The following is an 18,509-nucleotide window of genomic DNA, read 5'->3' on the forward strand; positions in this document are numbered from 1 at the left end:
TTGGGGTGAGATATTTAAAGAGCTCAGCTCCCATTTATGCACCTAAGGGAAGCACCCAGCTATGGAAAAATGCTCTGCGTGCAGCAGCACCCACTGAAAACAATGCTGATCTCTTCTGAAAATCTGTCTCCCCACCTACATAGGGATAGAAGACCTGCAGCATAGCCATGACTGGCCTGAGTCAACTGAATGAAGCTCATGGAGCTAAGTGTGCAAGGTTAAAAGTTGCTGTGTAGAGGTTTAGGCTCAGGCTGAAGCCTGAGCTCTGGGACCCTGCACCTATGCAGGGTCCAAGCTTGAATGTCTACAGAGCAATTTTTCAGCCCCGGAACCCTGTGAGATGGAGTCAGCTGACCCAGACCACCCACAGGTTATCTCTGTGTAGATGTATCCATAGTCAAGTCCATGGTCTAAAGCCCATTGCAGTCATACTCTCACTGGGTTCAGTCGCCTTTGCGTAAGGCCCTAAAAGCTTCAAGATGAAAGCAGTGCTTGTCCAATGCTGAAGAAATAGCTATGCTCTTTAAATTCTAGTTACAACTCAAGCAGTTTTATAAACATTACTTTTTAATATCAAAAATAGCTTAAAATACTGAATTATTGAGATCTGATGGACTAAGCTTTGTAGTCAACTGTCTTTATGACAACAGGACCCTCCCTTACTTTTCCCAAACTGGAACGATTTCCAGCAGCAGGAGCTAGCAGTTTTAGCTTGCATAGATACACAATACAAACACGCACTTTTGGGTCATCTATAGTTGAAGATGGACATTCGACATTTAAAAATATACTGCTGTCGCTTTATAAGAATGCACTTGAGATGATCAGTTATTGCAGACAAAAGCTACAGGGTTCCATTAATACAAAAGGATTTGTTTTATGGTAGAAGCCAATGAGATAGGTAGTATCTGCCCCTGTAGCTGAACCAACATCAGGGTTTATCTTTGAACAGAGACTGTGTACACAAATGGAGGGAGCAGGCAGAGAAAGTATATGTAGTATGAAGACTGGATGCAGGACAGTGAAAAGAGAAGCCAGAAAAGTGTGCTTTAAGGGCCAAATGATAGTAACTTTTAGGCAACCTCTCGTTATTTCAGTGGAGTATGAAAAATTTAGGTGTGCAATTTTAAAATAGAACTTAGAGAAAAGGTGGTGGTTTCTTCCATGCAAAAGTCAAACTGTGTCATCTTCGCCTAGTAAAAGCAATTATATGGCAACACAGAGCAATTCCAACAACTGTACTGCCTTTTTCATCAAATGGTACCAGTTTTGCAAATGAGGGGAAAAAAGGAAAATACTTCTTTGTACATGCCTGTTCACTATGCACACAAGTTTGTCAGAACACAATTTTCACTTTGCACATGCAAGTCCCATACTGTTGCATCCATGCCATTGCAAATAAGCTTAGCTGGAAAGTAATTGCTTCAGCTTAGAAGTTGCACTAATGATAGGAAATCTGCATTACATTTTCAAGTACGAAACAGAAGTTTGTATACTTCATAATCCTAAAAATTTATTTACAATTTTAGAACATGAAATTGATTACATATATAGGAATGTGGATGTATGTGTTTTGATTCAGTGAATATAAATACGCTTTATACATTTGGTAAACAAATTTAATTCAAAATCTTTATAAAATACATCTTATGCTGTATTTACATATATACCTGGTCTAAAAATATGAGTTAATTGAATGCAAAGTTATAACAAACTATTGGAACCATTTGAGAACTGTTTAAGTATGTTTCTTTGAATAGCATATGCAAAAGATGAAACTAAATATATTGACTTTAAAAGGTGCAATTCTGCAGTTGTCTATAAAAGACTTGCTATGTTATATGCATATATACACTGTGTATTACACACACACACACACACACACACACACCTCTAGTTTGCAGGAGGGAACTGTTAAAACAGCAAAAACTATAGTTTTAAGAGAATATTAGCATAAAAGAAACTATGATTTTTAAAGAAATGTGATCATAGTCCCATATGAAAAGGAAGCTGGGTGTGTAGAAAAGAGTGATTTTAAACTGTCTCAATCAGTACCCAAGTTTATATTGTCATCTCAGATCCATAAACATGTTATAAAGTTGTCTATAACACAACTTGGAAAGGACAGACAAGAAATGGTAAAAACTCATTAAATACCTACCAGTCTTTAAGTGGGTTAACGCCTAGTGTTTATGATGCAGTTAACTACATTCATTCACACTGACTTGGTTTCTTTAAAGTTTAAAATGCTAATTGGATCTTCTCATGAAACACTATAATATAATGATAAATTATAAAGATAGGAAGCACATTATTCTGACTTCTTCCAGAATCATATCTGATAGAGCTGCACTGCTAATGCGTATATTATTTTAAAACAGTACAAATACTTTCAAAACACTTTGGGATATGAATTTCATTTACTATAGATTATTATGCAACAAGGTAATTGGTAAAATACACTAGTATAGGTTAAGGTTCACTAAGCTGTAGATATATAATCTATTTTTAGAAACCATACTATTTGTTTAGTACAAAATCTTGCAGTTCTTATTCAACCAAAACTTCCGCTGAAGTCAAAGATTGGTATCATGATCAACTTTTAAACTAAAGTTTTTCTATGTTTACAGTATTGTGAGACTTAGCATAGCTGGGATTTGCTATCACAACATTTGTCCAGCACCAACTTTAAGTAGTTTAATTTAAAACTACCAGGTACCCATGCAGAGAAGCAAGTTACAGAAACCAAAGTTTCTTTTGGAGGCTGAGAATTTAACTTTAAATTTTAATTAATAATGAGTATTATTATAAATTATATAAAATTAATAATTAAGGTTTCAAGTTATATGGATAATTTTATTAAAAATATTGCAGAATTAAGCTAAATCACAGTAGTTTGACTACTACAGAGAATAGGCAGTTCCTCATATCACCTTGTAATGGTTGATAAGTTTTTATTATTTGCAGTAAGGATCTCTGGTTGTACTATTACTATTATTTTTAAGAGACAAAAGTTCGCAAAAAAAAAAAATTGCAAGTCAGTCAAAACCTATTTCCAAATATTACCTACTAAAGGTAGCAAACAACTTTACTTCAATAAAGTAAATATCATGCTAAGTTACCTTCAATAATTTTTCTTTCCATAATTTCCATTAATATTATCAACATAAACCATTACATAAACAATTTATATGGTATACACAGGAAGTATTTAATGTTATCACAATATTACCTAATTTGATAGTCAAAATTAGTGTGAAAATTTGTTGCTAAGTCCCTAATTCTGCCTTACTTACTCAATGGAGGCAGAATCAGGCTTTTAAGAATCTTAATATTTCATTTTACAAAAGATGAACAGTATATTAGAAAAAACACTCCTGATTGGTTAAATTACATACCATTAAAAGCAATATAGAACAAGGTGTTACGAAACAGATACAAGGTTAGGGAAGCATTCTGTTTATTTTGTCATTTTAAAACATTGCTCAAGGTCACAAATTTGATACATTATCTTCCTTCTCCCACACCTTACTCCAATGCTGCAGTTGAAAGTTGTTTTGTGTGACTTCAAATTCAGATCTTGTTAAATATGAAATAATTTGATTCCACAAATAAGCCATTTAATGAATTAATGTCACACAGTATATGTCTTGCTCCGTTGGGCAGAGATATAAATGCAAATTTGAATTCAAATGCTTGGGTCTTCAAGTGTTGAAAACCCAATGTACATCCTTAAACAAGGAGTATATCTGCTACACACAAGCAATAGATACAAAATACACATGTACACTTTTTTCCCCCAAAGTAAATTAGAATTTATAAAATCTCAAAAGCCAAATCAAATAAATCTGGGGCTCTAACATAAAAAATACTAATATCTTCATGTCTCAATTATAGAGCCTATTCTGTGAACCATCAGGATTGTTTCATGAATATATACAGAATTTGCTGTGCCAAAAAAGCCAGCTGTGTTTAACTGAAAAGAAAAATTGCACTTTGAGACCATTACCAATATTTTTTCATATTCCCGTTCAATGTAATATAGTAATCTGGTCCTGGTGCTTATGGCACAGGTATCAAGCTGTATTTTTGCTACACAATCTTATAAAGCACAAAGTTCTTATATTATTTCATGAAAATCTAAAGAATCTTAAACCTAGAACTCTGATACAAATCCACATAGCTATAATTGCTTAATTAAATAATATACACAAATATGTGTTTAGGTCTTAAAACTTTTCAACAACTGGATACAAAACAGTCACTCCTATTTTCTCCAGCCTCCTTAATCTTATGTTTTACCAGTCTGCATGTGAATAAAATATTGTTTCTGGCCACATCCAAGACTTCAGGTCACACCCCAGTGTATAAGGACAAGAAGTAGATGTATAATAAAAAGATTGGATAAATCAGAAGGGGCTTCTTAGTCTTAAATTCTTCTCCGACTAATAATGAAGCAGCACTGTATGCAGCCCAAAAGACTCCGAACAGCTTAAAAAGAAAAAAGGTATAGTGTTAGCTGACAGTACAAGAAAATCTGTCCAGATACCAATACAAAAATCGGTACTTTTTTTTGAAGGTAATTAGGAAAGAAACCTTACATTTTTTCCTGAGTGTTATATTGAGAACACACACAGTATGTTATTTTCTTTGTGTTCAGAGAGAGATGCACCATGTTGGTCTCTAAGTATTTTCATTCATGGATATTTGAGAGATTTTACCTACATGTATTCGTACTAATAATCTCCAGCTCTTATGTACTGGTTTTCCTCAACAGATCTCAAAGCACTTTACAATGAAGGTCATCATGTGGCGTCAAGCATCTGCATGTGCACTCATTTGAATTTAAGAGTCTATAGTTACAATAAAGCAAACAGTAAGCGTACATATTCAGATAGTATAGATCTTTATTCCAGGGGAGCACTATTTAACAACTCTTCATTCTGTTTTAGTCCTCTTCAACTTGAACTTTTTTCATGATTATTACCTGTAATTCTGCTTCTCTGAATGTCATCTTGCAAGATTCTTACTCTTGGGTCTTGTACCTCCAATGCAAATCATGGGAAAAACTAAAAAAAATGTGGCCTCCTCAAGCACCTGTTGGCTGGTGACCTTAGTCACTTTACTGAGCATTCTCCTACCTCAAGGGCTCTGGAACATACTAACCAATTTCTTTCAATAACAGGAAGAAGCAAGAGCTTCCCTTAGCCATAGACATAAAAAGAATATTTTTGTAAAAAATTCTGTTGATATTAACATCCCAGAGGTAACAGCAATATATACATGATTGCCTACAGCAGGGGTGGGTAAACTTTTTGGCCCGAGGGCCACATCTTGGAATAGAAATTTTATGGTGGGCCATGAATGCTCACAAAATTGGAGTTGGGGTGCGGGAGGGGGTAAGGGCTCTGGTTGGGGGTATGGGCTCTGGTGTGGAGCAGAGGAGTGGGGTGCGGAACAGGGTGCAGACTCCGGCTGGGGGTGCGAGCTCTGGGCGGAGGGGAGGGCTGGGGATGAGGGACTGGGATGCAGGAGGGTGCTCTGGGCTGGGATCAAGGGGGTGGGAGGGGAATCTGGGCTGGGGCAGGGGGTTGGGGCACAGGGAGAGGCTCAGGGGTGCACGTTCCAGGTGGTGCTTACCTCAAGCGGCTCCCGGAAGCAGCGGCCACATCCCCCCTCCGGCTCCTACACAGAGCCGCATCCAGGTGGCTCTGCGCGCTGCTCCGTCTGCAGGCACTGCCCCTGCAGCTCCCATTGGCTGCAGTTCCCGCTAATGCGAGCTGTGGGGGCGGTGCTTGGGTCAGGGGCAGTGTGCAGAGAGGAGCCCCTTGGCTGCCCCTATGCGTAGGAGCCAGAGCGGGACCATGCTGCTGCTTCCGGGAGCCGCGTGGAGCAGCCTCCAACCCTGCTCCTCGGCTGGAGCACCGGAGCAGGGCAAGCCCCAGACCCCACTCCCCAGCGGGAGCTCGAGGGCTGGATTAAAATGGCTGGCAGGCTGGATCTGGCCCGCGGGCCGTCGTTTACCTACCCATGGCCTAGAGCATGAGACTGGGATTTTCAAAGGGGCTGAAGGAAGTTAATGGAAGTTCAGTGCCTATACTATGGCCTCTTTGAAAATCCCAGCCTGAATCAAGAAAACATCATATCCAGAATCCTCTCACTCTGAAGTGGAGCAGGGTAGATGAGTGAGAGAGAATCCTGAAAGATTATGGGTTAAGTTTTCTAAAGGACTTAAGTGACCTTGTACATAAGCAACTTTGGACATCTTACCCTATATCTGTGAATTCTTCCCTGCACATAAAGTAGTTTTCCCTTCCCTAAAGACGTCATCTATGGCAGAAGTCTCACTTTTGGAGACTACAAAGCTCCACGGTGTACCAGTGAAAAAACGAGGCAATAACTACTACAAGAAACTCATATTGGTTATCTTAGAAATGGGATTTAAGAACTCCTAGACAGTGGCGTAGCCAGGTGGAGGGAACGGGGAGCAATAAAAAAAAAAAAAAAAAAAAGGCGCCACCCGCTGCGGCGCTTTTACTCACCCGGCAGCGCTCCAGGTCTTCAGCGGCGGGACCTTCACTTGCTCCAGGTGTCTTCGGCAGCACTGAAGGTCCTGCCGCCAAAATGCCACCGAAGACCTGGAGCGAGTGAAGGTCCCGCCGCTGAAGACCCGGAGCGCCACAGCGGGTGGCACCTTTTTTTTTTTAAATCACTCCCCTGGGTGAGTAAAAAGGCACCAAGAAATTGACATGGTGCCACTTATGCTCAGTGGGGGAGCGGCTGCTCCCCCGCTCCTCCCCTAGCTACGCTACTGCTCCTAGAACACATTTGGCCCAAACACTGTACAGGCTGTAAAATGTCTCCCCAAATAACAAAACTGTTCTAACACATTGCCCACTGGAAAAAACAAAACCTCCAAGTACAGGCAAGTTTGGATTCCTCTGCTTTAGATGCACAATCGTATTTGTAAAGTCAAGGCAGGAATGCTTTAAAAAGACTGAACACAAGCAGCAGTGCTTAGTGAATATGCAGAGTGTTGCATAACTAGTTAGTGTGCATGTGCTTGTCACTGACACATCTTGAGGCAAGCAGTATTGGCTGCCTTGCCTCAGACCAAGTGAGCCTTGATACAAATCTCTAGTCTCAAGCTAACTGGGTCATAGTGTAAAATATAATCAAACACCCATTGTTAGAACCCTGCACGGATACAAAAATTGTGTCTGCATCCAATCCTCAAAAATGATCTGCGGATATAAAGCGGATATCCATAGATTTGCAGGGCCCTACCCATTGTCCTCAAGCAAGAAGGTTTAGCACACTGGTGTAAAATGAAATCTATGAATTGGAAGGACTGTCAAAGGACCTTAGCCTGTTGCAAGCAATATTCCCAAGGATCTGTTCACGTAAGTAGTGGAATATGCACATAGCCTCAAAAAGTCCTTTGATTATATGCTCACGCATGTGACTCCTAAACTGGGGCTCTGTGGAGGCAGTGTCAGGAAGGAGAAGAGGTTAGTGACTGGAATTCAGTAAGATATTCACAGCCTTTAGCAAAGGCTGCGATAGTAAAGGCTTGAGCTACATCATTTGGAATTGTTAGGGAGCTCCTTTGCCAACTGTAATTGGAAAAGAACTGGCTGGAATGTTCCTGAGCGCCCTCAGGTTGTAAGATTCTCACTAGTACAGACCCTCAAGCCAACCTATAGGTGCTTCACAGGGCTAAAATGTTTTAGATACAGGGCTTTGGCCCTGCATTTTTTGCATTGGAAACTCAAGTGAATTGTGCACATATCTGCTTAAAGTTACCATAAGACAATAAAATAATGACCATGTAACTAAAATTTAACTAATGTAACCCTATTTTTAGAATTATGTATTAATTAATGGACAGGCAAGTAATTCAAAAATGATTAACTTTCTGAGTATACAAATTAGTGATAATTACAGGTAGCAAAACCACAACCATGGTGCAACTGCAGGGTAACTAAAGTGTAATTCAAGTTTGAGGAAATTAGAGTGGTTACTGGTAGCCAACAGTAAAGATAAACTAACAAAACTGATCAATACAAAAGGAATACAGGACAAAGCTAGCAAGGTTACCTTTTGATTGACAACCCGCCACCTCCCTGAAATCTGGCAATAGTTGTAAGTAAAGATTCATGCAGTTGTGCTCAGGTAGTATAGCCTTTAAAGAATCACACACAGCTCTGAGACCTCTCAGGGTATGTCTACAGTGCAATCAGACACCCATGGCTGGCCCGTGCCAGCAGACTTGGGCTAAGGGGGGCTGTTTAATTGCAGTGTAGACGTTTGGGCTTGGGCTGCTGACTGAGCTCTGGGACCATCCCACCTCACTGGGTCCTAGAGCCCAGGCTCCAGCTAAAGCCCAAACATCTACACTGCAATTGAACAGCCCTGTACCCTAAAAGCCCCACATGCCTGAGTCAACTGGCATGGGTCAGACACGCATTTTTAATTGCTGAGTAGACATACCCTCAGGAAACTTTTGCCATACTAGTACAGTTCATTAAAGTTCTCTACTGCCACAGGCCTGGTAGGTAAAGCTGGGCAAATAAAAGATTTTTTTGGTTCACTGGCAATTCAAAAAAGAAAAATTGTTTTGGTGCGAACCAAAAAACAAAACAAAAAAACCCAACACCTTTTAGAACCTTTCAGCAAACTGAGAAGTTGAAAAAATGTTTTGTTTCAATTTTGAGTGTTTAGTTTTTGTTTTTTTAAGTTTGAAAAGCCATTTTAAATTGAAAAATCAAAATGTTTCATTTAGGGCTGTCAAATGATTTTTTAAAATCACAATTAATCGCGAGATTTAAAAATAGTCGCGATTAATCACAGTTTTAATCACACAGTTAAACAATAATAGAATATCAATTTAAATTCAGCATGGAAACATGTTCTCTGGAATGGTGGTCAAAGCATGAAGGGGCATACACATGTTTAGTGCATCTGGCACATAAATACCAAAACTGGCTACAACAGTGCCATGCAAACACCTGTTCTCTCTTACAGGTGACATTGTAAATAAGAATCAGGCAGCATTATCTCCTGCAAATGTAAACAATGTTTATCTGAGCGATTGGCTGAACAAGAAGTAGGACTGACTGAGTAGACTTGTAGGCTCTAAAATTTTACATTATTTTGTTTTTGAATGCAGTTATGTAAAAAAAATATTTACATTTGTAAGTTGCACTACGGTACTTGTATGAGGTGAACTGAAAAATACTATTTGTTTTGTTTCTCTCTTTACAGTGCAAATATATTTGTAATAAAAATAATAATATAAAGTGAGCATGGTATACTTTGTATTCTGTTGTAATAGAAATAAATATATTTGAAATGATAGAAAAACATCCAAAATATTTATAATAAATTTCAAATTGGTATTGTATTATTGTTTAACAATGTGATTAAAACTGCGATTCATTGTGCCTTTTTTTAACCTAGTTAATGTATTTTGCATTAACAGCTTCAGTTAACGGTGATTAATTGACACCCTAGTTTCATTTTAGAAGTGTCAAAATGAAACATTTCTACTTTTCCTGAAATTTTTTGGACACAAATTTGGCAAAACCAACACCAATTTGCGAAACATTTCAGTGTTACCAAATCTGCATTTTGTTGCTAAAAAAAGTTCTGTTTGAAAAATTTTGCCCAGCTCTACTGGTAGTTGACTTTGGGCTGGTCAGTTTTGGCTCTCTCTGCCTCAGTTTTCCATTTGTGTAATGGGGATAACAATACTTACCTTCTTTGTAGAAGTGTTTTGAGATTACTACTTCTACTACCATGTCTCTGAACATGACTGATGTTACCATTCACATTGCAATAACTAAACATATCATATATTGAATTATGGGGAAGACAGAGTGACTTCCTGACCTATGTTTCTGGACAAGAGGGTCACAAGAATTCAAGCAGTACTTTTAAAATTCTATTACAAGTTACTAAAATTATTACTTTGTTCAGGGCAACATAATATTTTGAAGCATAGTGACAAACAATAAACATTACTGAACTCACTTTTATTAGTGTAGATACAACTTCAAATGATCCAACCACCAAGAGGACAGGTGCTATTACAATGAGTGGAAGTAGAGAATATCCTATCACACCAAGAACTTGCCCATATGCAACCTGAAAATTATAAATCAATTCGTAAAGAATTAAAAAAAAAAAAAGTCTTCAATCTAGCTCATAAGTTTTGTCAATAGAGAAAACACTTACATTTTGTCATGATGGAATAAGTAGCTATTCCAGTAAGTGTAGTGTTGAGTACATGCATCTGTCTTGTGGCTCAGAATTAAAGTTGTTAACAAATTTTTGTTTTGTTTTTTGATATTACTGTCATTAAATGTAAATTCACAGGGTAATATATTTATGCAAATTATAACAATTGGTTACTTCCAGTCTTTTTAATGCAAGGTTCTTTACTGGTAATGACAGAGTAATGCATTTCAAATAATTATTACATAATTACTGCAGCATTTAGAAATTAGTATGGTATGTATGAAATACACGTTCAGATTTCAAATTAACAATCAACTCGACAATGGTCATTAATTCTGAATATCTGCAATTAACCACCGCACAAAGTAACTCTTCCACTGGGATGCCTAAATTAATGATAGAAGTTCATGTTAGCAGTGAAAATTGTAGTAAGGATGCTCTAGAAGTCTAGTAGTATTTCTGGTTCTGGCCAGGTTGTAAGTAAATGCCAGCAGTTTAAATAAATGCACATGAAATTGACCAAGGGTCTGGTTTTGTTTTTTAAATCCAGACTTACATGAACAAATGAGTTGGATTGGTTCTTATTTTTAATCAAAATCTGTTCACTAGCTAGCAGCTATCTGACTAGATCTGACTAACTCTAAGAATTTACCTTGAATCTCAATTTCAACAGAGACCACTGTGTGCCACACTGTGCTATAATTCATGTCTAAATATGGGAGGTCAAGATTTTTGAGAAAGTAGCTAGGTGACTTTAAAGTGCCGCAAGTTGGGCATCCAAAAAGCCAAGTCACTTCTGAATATTTTATGTATCAATCACACTTTCACATGCTACTTACTTCTCCTCCAAGAACCCTGGCCAATAAAAAAATTGTCAAGGATCCAAATATCCATATAGTTATAATCCAAGAAACCACCTTAAAAGAGAGAGAACAATTAATTCTTATCAATCAATTATTTTTATTATAATTCAGAATTCATTTTGGTTTCATAAGAAAGTCAACTGCAGCAAACCTTGTATTATTCAGTATTACAATGGAATTTAGAAATAAAATTCAGACGTTTTATTATTTATACAATATCTTTTCTGACAAGTTTGCTAGTGTGTTTGGAATGCTCAAACAAGAAAATATGGTAAAACCAGTATTTTACCCGTAGTGTGGTTTTATCATCAGAACAGGAAGGTGTCAGTAAAAATTTTGGAATTAAAAGAACTCTGGCTAAATCTTAGTGAATCCACTGAAGAGAGGGTTCAACCGAGTCTCAGATTTTATAAGATGGTAACATGTTTGTTTTCATTCTACTCTGAAACACAAAAGGAAATCAATATCTCTTCACACCCAATGAAAAGCATGCCCAAACAACATTGAGCGGTTGGCTTAAACCAACAAAACACAAAGAAAAATCAATGTTCAGCTTGTATCTCCTTTCTTCGTTGATGAAGATCGTCTCTAGGGATGGCAGAATACTGTGTCACCCTTAAAATACAAAATCAAAAGAATACAGATCTAAGTTATGACTCCTAACTCTTTCTACACCTTGACAGTACTTCTAGTTTAGGCTGTAGTCTTCCTCCCAGGTTTCCTCCTCTCCTCAGTTCTTAATATGAATATGAAACTGGATTAAATTATCACGCAATTCAGGTCCCTAGCCTACACTTAAATTAAATCGCAGCCCAGCTGATCTGGAGTGCAGCTGCTAAGCAGAATAAGGGAAATATTGCTTTCCCTTTGAAAATAGCACTTCTACAGTGGGAACCCGCACTCCCAGGACAGCCTCTGAGCTTCAAAGTATGGTTGCATTTAAAACTCAAGTTTAGGCTACAAACCTAAACTGGGTACTGATTTAAGGTTTCATATGCACTGTAAAAATCAAAAAGGGAAGGTGAAAAGAGCATGAAGCCGGTGTCACTATAGATTTTGTCTCTTCAGCTAAAATTCTGTAATAATTTAAAAAAGAACACATCATAAAACCATTATGTTTCACTGTGGAAAGAAACAGTGCATACCTGTCTTTCTTTTCCCGCACCTTTCTCCCATCCAAAAGAACAAATCACATTAGTGTGTCATATGTAAAATTAGTCATAGAAATAAGCCATTCAAGAGTGAGCGTTCGTCAGCTTTTAGTGCACACCTTATGGAGGTTGAAGGAACTCCCTTTCAGGCTCATATCTCAAAATTAATTACCTCGACTAATAGCATACTGTAATACCACACATCCTGGTATGGCTTATTGCTCAGGCTACAATTCAGTCACGGATTCCATGACTTTCTGTGACCTCCATGTCTTCTGCAGTGGCTGGTGTGGCTGGCCCGGAGGCCGCCTGAGCAGCTCTGGCAGCCCCTGGGCCCAGCCGCACCGGACGCTGCTGGGGATGTGGGAGGGGGGGCTCCGAGCTGAGGCAGGGAGCTGGAGTGCGGAAGGGGGTGATGGCTCTGGGCGGCGCTTCCCTAGGGGGGCTCCCCAGAAATGGCAACATGTCTCTCTCTCTCTCAGCTCCTAGGCGGAGGTGTGGCCAGGCAGCTCTGCATGCTGCCTCCACCTGCAGGCACCACCCCCAACACTCCCATTGGCCAGGAACCGCAGCCAATGGGAGCTGTGGAGTGGGCGCTCAGTGTGGGGGCAGCGCGTGGAGCCCTCCTGGCCGCACCTCTGCCTAGGAGCCGAGGGACATGTCGCCACTTCTGGGGAGCCACGCAGAGCCAGGTAGGGAGCCTGCCAGTCATGCCAAACCCCCCACCCCCGAGCAGGCCCCTGGGCTGCCCCCGAGCACCCAAGTTTTAGTTAGGGGTATATAGTACAAGTCATGGGCTGTGAATTTTTGTTTGCTGCCTGTGACTGGTCCATGACTTTTACTAAAATACCCGTGACTAAAACACCGCCTTACTTATTGCTATATTTAAAGATAGGGTTAAAGGTGTTTACTCATTATTATAAGTGGAGCTTGCAGGGGGGCTCACTTAGGTGCTACCAAGAGAAGACCTAGGTTCATATCTAAGTTCTGTCACTTTTTAAAGATGGCAGTGATTAGAAGCACTACGAGGGATGTTATGCTTGGGCAATACTGGAAAAGCAGAAGAAAGGCCAAGCATTTCTATACTATAATTCTTGCTGGCCAATCAAAAGCTGCATTCCCTGAGTTCTGAAGGAATCATAGGAGAAGTCAAGTGACAAGAGACAGAGGTATTAAGAAGACAGAAGTTATTTAATTATGGGGGTGGGAGCAAGAGAAGGAAAAGGTATCTGAGAGGACAAAAAAGTACCAGACAGTTATGACATTATTTGTAACCACAATAAATTCAAGATCTTTATACAAAGGTTTTCTGGTACTAAAACCAGTAAATAAGTTTAAAATTATCTGAAAAAAAAAAAACTTACTAGTATGACTATAACGCAGAAGGTTTAACCAGCAAGTATCTAACTGCCAACTGAATAAGCCACTTTTGAATTAGAATTCTTAGTTAACAACTTATTACTAATATGTCCGGACACAGAGCTAATTTTCCCCTCTCTAGAAGAGATATCCTTACTAAAGATGTTTGCAAGAGTATGTGGCTGGGTGGGGGGAATCTTCTAATGGTTTCCTGTCCCCAAACTTTTTTGTGAAGCATGTAGGAAAGCCAACTATCCTTTTCACTGTGCAATGCAAAAAGAGGACAGTGGTAGGGGGAACTGAAACATTACGAAGTTAATAGTACAATCAATGTAAATTGTATTTGAGAACTAAATTAAAGATGGGTGAAGGTTTCAGAGGAGGGAATGTGTTCATACAGAAAAACATGGTGCAGACTTTCTACTCTATGATCATGCCCCAACTACAGAAATTTAAGTGACATTCACTTTCATCACTGATTCCTACGGGTCCCTCAATTTCAGTCACAATTTACATTTTATTTAACATAGATGAACCAGCATTGTAAAGGTGCCGTCTTTTGTTTAGCATTGTAATGAAATATACCTATTATGTAGGTTTTATGTTTTAGTCATTCCGGTTAGTATACCGCTGAGCATCTGACAGATTGCATACCATTACAAGCCTCCAGAAATCCCACCCTTCCTTCATTTCCATTTCAGAGACAAAACTTGACATTTTTATTCTAATTAACCTTAGAGATGTAGTTCAAGGAACATTTAGTATAGTATTACAAGTTTTTTAATATGCAGAAAGACACCCATGAAAGAAATATATTTGGAACTAGATGTTCCATTCTTCTCACTATACTCATGGCAAGGGGAGAAGAGGCTTTCTACCTCTCTGTAAATATGATAAACTGTTTAGCATTCAAGTCGCAATATTTAAAGTTCTCTTTAGATAAAAGGTTTATACCTACCTTAAACTGTCCATATAATGAAACCATTGAGAAGAAGAGGACAACTGCCAGAGGGCCCCAAAAATCAGGGTTATCTCTCACTACCTGTCTATTAAACCCAAGAGATGGCATAGGCATCAACACGCATCGAATTTTGTAGTAAATATCCTTCAAATCAATGTCCAGTTCCTCCCTACAATTGTAAAACAAAAGCTTTACTACATATTTTGGTACTGGAACAGTTTGTGTAAAGAGAATAATTCATCTCATAATTCATCTGTGAGAGCAGGTTAATTAAGCAGTGAGTCTGCAGTTTGTTCATTATGAACATGCTTTCAGATGCAGTGACACACAAGACGTGGAATACTTCCAAGATATACCGGCAGCATAAAATGAAATCTCAACATCCTAGTGAGATAAAAATTATTTTTACTGTTTAAATATTTCTTCAAGAAACCCTTGTTAAATTTCTAACAACTTTATTCAACATTAATGCAATTTTATCATTAACTATATTGAAATAAATACTGTGGTTGGGAACACAAAAGAAGGGTAAAATACCCTACAGTCTGGATTAAAGCAAAGCTTCTGTCCTCCAACATCTAGGCACATGTATGCCATATTCATCTGTCAAGGTTTTTTTTTATTGTCATGCTATTTTAAAGATTATATACATTGAAATATGCAACCACATAGACACATTACATGTATTTATAATGTAACTAAAGATAATACATGCTCCCAACAGGGAACAAAAGCGTAGGATTCATTAATCCTCAAAGTGTTTAAAAAAAGCATACCAACAAGCTGAAATTGATGGTCTTTTAATTAAAGGAAAGGTAGTTGCTTCAACTGGGTAGTTTCCCCCAGGCCAGTTTATGCCAATAGTTCAACTGGCTGGTTTCCAGCATGAGTAAACAGCAATAACTAAGGGCTGATCAAACCAGTAAAAGATGTTCTATCAGCAGATCTTGCTACTCTCCAACCTCCCTCCCCCACTTCCAGGCCACAAATTAGCCTTAAAACAGACAGGGATGGCCAGTGGAGAGTTGCCCTCTGCAAAACTCTCCATTGGTATAGATCTGGCAGAGTTTAACTTTGCTGCTCCCCTCAACCATGGCATAAGGGAAAGGAGGGGGCATTCCAGGGGCAGAGCACAGATATGACAGGGAGAGGCGAGGCAAAGCAGAATTCTGCTATATCTGATCCTCTATTGGTGTAAGGTCGCCGATGGACTCTAGTGCAAGTTAGGGCTGCCCCTGCGCAGTTGGAACTAGGCGGCTCTGAAGTAGGGAGCTTCAAGAGACTTCCTGCAGCTGCCCATCTGAGCATAGGTCTGAAAGTACAGAATCAGGACCATTATATTAGAAGGCACAGATCTGGGTTCAATTCCCAGCTCTGCCACTGGTTTGCTAGGTGACCTCCATGCTGTGCCTCAACTTCCACCTCTATAAAATGAAGGTAATGATACTGGCCTCCTTTGTAAAGGACTGAGTTCTACAGACGAAAATCATTACAGAACTGCTAAATATGATTAGAATAAGTTATTGCTTGATTTTTGTCCCATGATGCTCAGTTACAATGTACTCTGGAAATAAGAGGGTCTTTGTTTTATAGCCTTCTCTCAGAAAAGCTGGACCATGAGTTAAGTCCAGTGAAAACAGGCAGTCACACTGTCTCCCCAGACAGAGAATATTCTTTATTGAGTCTATTGAAGTTATTTTTGTATATGCAAGTCTTAGGGCAGTTTATCTCCTTCTGTTATAGCAAGGTATTTTTACTGAACTTTGCCACAACATTTTTAGTACCTTCCACTGTCTAAGGACAGGAGCATGCATTTCTCTCCATCCATCCTAAAGTCAGCAACTATTCGTTTTACATTTCATTCTGAAGGTCATGTGATATGATCATTTAAATTCTGGAGTTAAATTCATAGCCCCACCACTCAATAAGTTCTATCGTGTATATGCATCTGTCTGTTGCCTGACGTTGACTTTTCTCTCATTCAAGAGGGTGGTGGCTGTCATTGGAGGTGAGCCACGAATAAGGCCATCCCTCAATAAAGGCCATCCCTTTATCCTATGAAGTCTGACCTTGAATCAATTGAACAGAGTCAGTGCTGGCTCTCTGGCAGCCTGCCATGTTTTAAATCCATAGAAGCATTAAGGTTAGGAGCTTTGTCCTCCAGTTGTGAGGTGTAATAAACATTAAGAATGCACAGATCACCTTTTGGTCCACAGAGTTGGCCTTTATAGTGTACAGTCTTATGTGACAGAGAGCACTTATGCTTTGTCACCCCCAATGTAGCAGTCTAGCTCTCTAGGAAAAGAGATGAAATGTGGTCTTAGTTTTTTTAAACAAAAGGTTAGCGTGCAACTTTTATCATATGAAAAGATATTTGGGTTTCCACTACTCTAGGAGATGCAGATGGAGTTTTAATGTCTCCAGAAATATCTGTTGTCTCCCAGCTCTTTCTGTTTGAGGATCTCCAAGTGCTTTACAAAAAATGACAAGTATTATCCTCGTTTTGCAGAGAGGAAACTGCGGGACAGATATTAAGTGTCTTGCCAAGGCCACACAGCAAATCAGTGGCAGAACTAGGAACAGAACCAAAATCACCTGTTTCAAAGTGCACTATCCATTAGATCATAAAACCCAACCATACCTCTTTACACAGGGGGAAGCATGGGTTTTATCAGCATTATGGTAATTTTTGGCTTTAAACAGATTGTGTGCCTTTGACGTAACATGAAAGGATGTGGGAAAAGAGCTGTACTTCATTTATAATACCTTTAAAACTGAGTTTCAGTGAAACAGCCTTGATCTGAAAAATCCTAGTATACAAGACTACAGTGCAGGAATTTTTTTTCTCTAGCATTTAAAAGCCCTGATGAAGTCAGTTTATTTCAGAGGAGTTAAACCCGAATTAAATCCAAATCTTTGTCCACTTACTTCAAGACTATGGTGATGACCACCACTATTTCCAATACCTTTATTTCAGATAGTAACTGCTAGTGTTCACTTGATATTTTGTAAGTCAGTGTTGTTGATTATTTAACAATGCTAAACAAACTCAGCTTAATAGCAGCACAACAGAGGAGGATAGAAAGGACACAATCTAAGGGCTTGTCTACACTACAAAATTCGGTCGACTTAATTTAGGTCATCCTACAGTCACTGCAGTAATTCAAATGGCTGTTGGTGTCCACACTACCCTCCTCCTGCCAGTGGATCATGTCCTCACCAGGAGCACTTACATTGACTGAAGTGGCGCTTTGTGGGGCACTGACAGCTGAGTGTGGGGCACTGATAGCCACATGGGGCTCACAGCTGGAGCCCCCCCATCTGCCCCGGGGTGAAAGACCCAGCTGTGAGACTTGCGCAGGCTCAATTTCACAGCACAGAGCCTACCAGCAGTGAAATTGACATTCTTGGCAATTTCACACTGCTATTGTCTCTGCTCAGAGTAGCCACATTCTGACAGCTCTGGGAGCCCCATGGGTAGCTGGGAGCCCAGGCTCTCAGTACCCGGTAGCTGGGCTCGGAGTGGGAGCCCAGGCAGCAGTAGCCAGGAGCCTGGGGGGCAGCCGGGTTCTAGCTGGAGCCCCACACCTGCCCAAGGATGACAGCCCAAGCTGTAAGCCTGGCTCAGGGTTCACAGCAGGGAACCTAACAGCCTTTCTTGTCAATTTCACAGCTCCAGCAGAATTGACAAGGATTGTAGCCAACAGCTGATGTAAGTAATGCAGCGTCTACAGCGACAGTGTTGCCTAACTACACCAACATAAGCCCTATGCCTCTCGTGGAGGTGGAGTTATAATGTCAGTGTAGTAGGGCACTTACATCAGTGAGAGCAAGGCTGCAGTGTAGGCACTGACATAGGTCAACATAAGGCAGCTTACGTTGACCTAACTCTGTAGTATAGACCAAGCCTAAGATTTGATTTTTTGTTAATCA

At 39.5% G+C, this 18,509-nt stretch overlaps 1 protein-coding gene across 1 annotated transcript in view; it reads right to left on the reverse strand.

The window, feature by feature from the left end:
• Window positions 1-1,601: 1,601 nt before the first annotated feature.
• The window catches only part of YIPF4 (Yip1 domain family member 4), a 30,575-nt gene continuing 13,667 nt past the window's right edge, over window positions 1,602-18,509 (reverse strand). The window contains exons 2-5 of the mRNA XM_029911036.1: window positions 14,574-14,785; window positions 11,082-11,159; window positions 10,036-10,149; window positions 1,602-4,491 (exon numbers count right to left, since the gene is read on the reverse strand). Coding sequence (XP_029766896.1) covers window positions 4,354-4,491; window positions 10,036-10,149; window positions 11,082-11,159; window positions 14,574-14,785 — 542 coding nt within the window. The 3' untranslated portion in view covers window positions 1,602-4,353. The remainder of the gene's footprint in view (window positions 4,492-10,035; window positions 10,150-11,081; window positions 11,160-14,573; window positions 14,786-18,509) is intronic.

The sequence above is a fragment of the Terrapene carolina genome, unplaced genomic scaffold, assembly GCF_002925995.2.
Source record: "Terrapene carolina triunguis isolate 2854851 unplaced genomic scaffold, T_m_triunguis-2.0 Scaffold85, whole genome shotgun sequence".
Lineage (NCBI taxonomy): Eukaryota > Metazoa > Chordata > Testudines > Emydidae > Terrapene > Terrapene triunguis.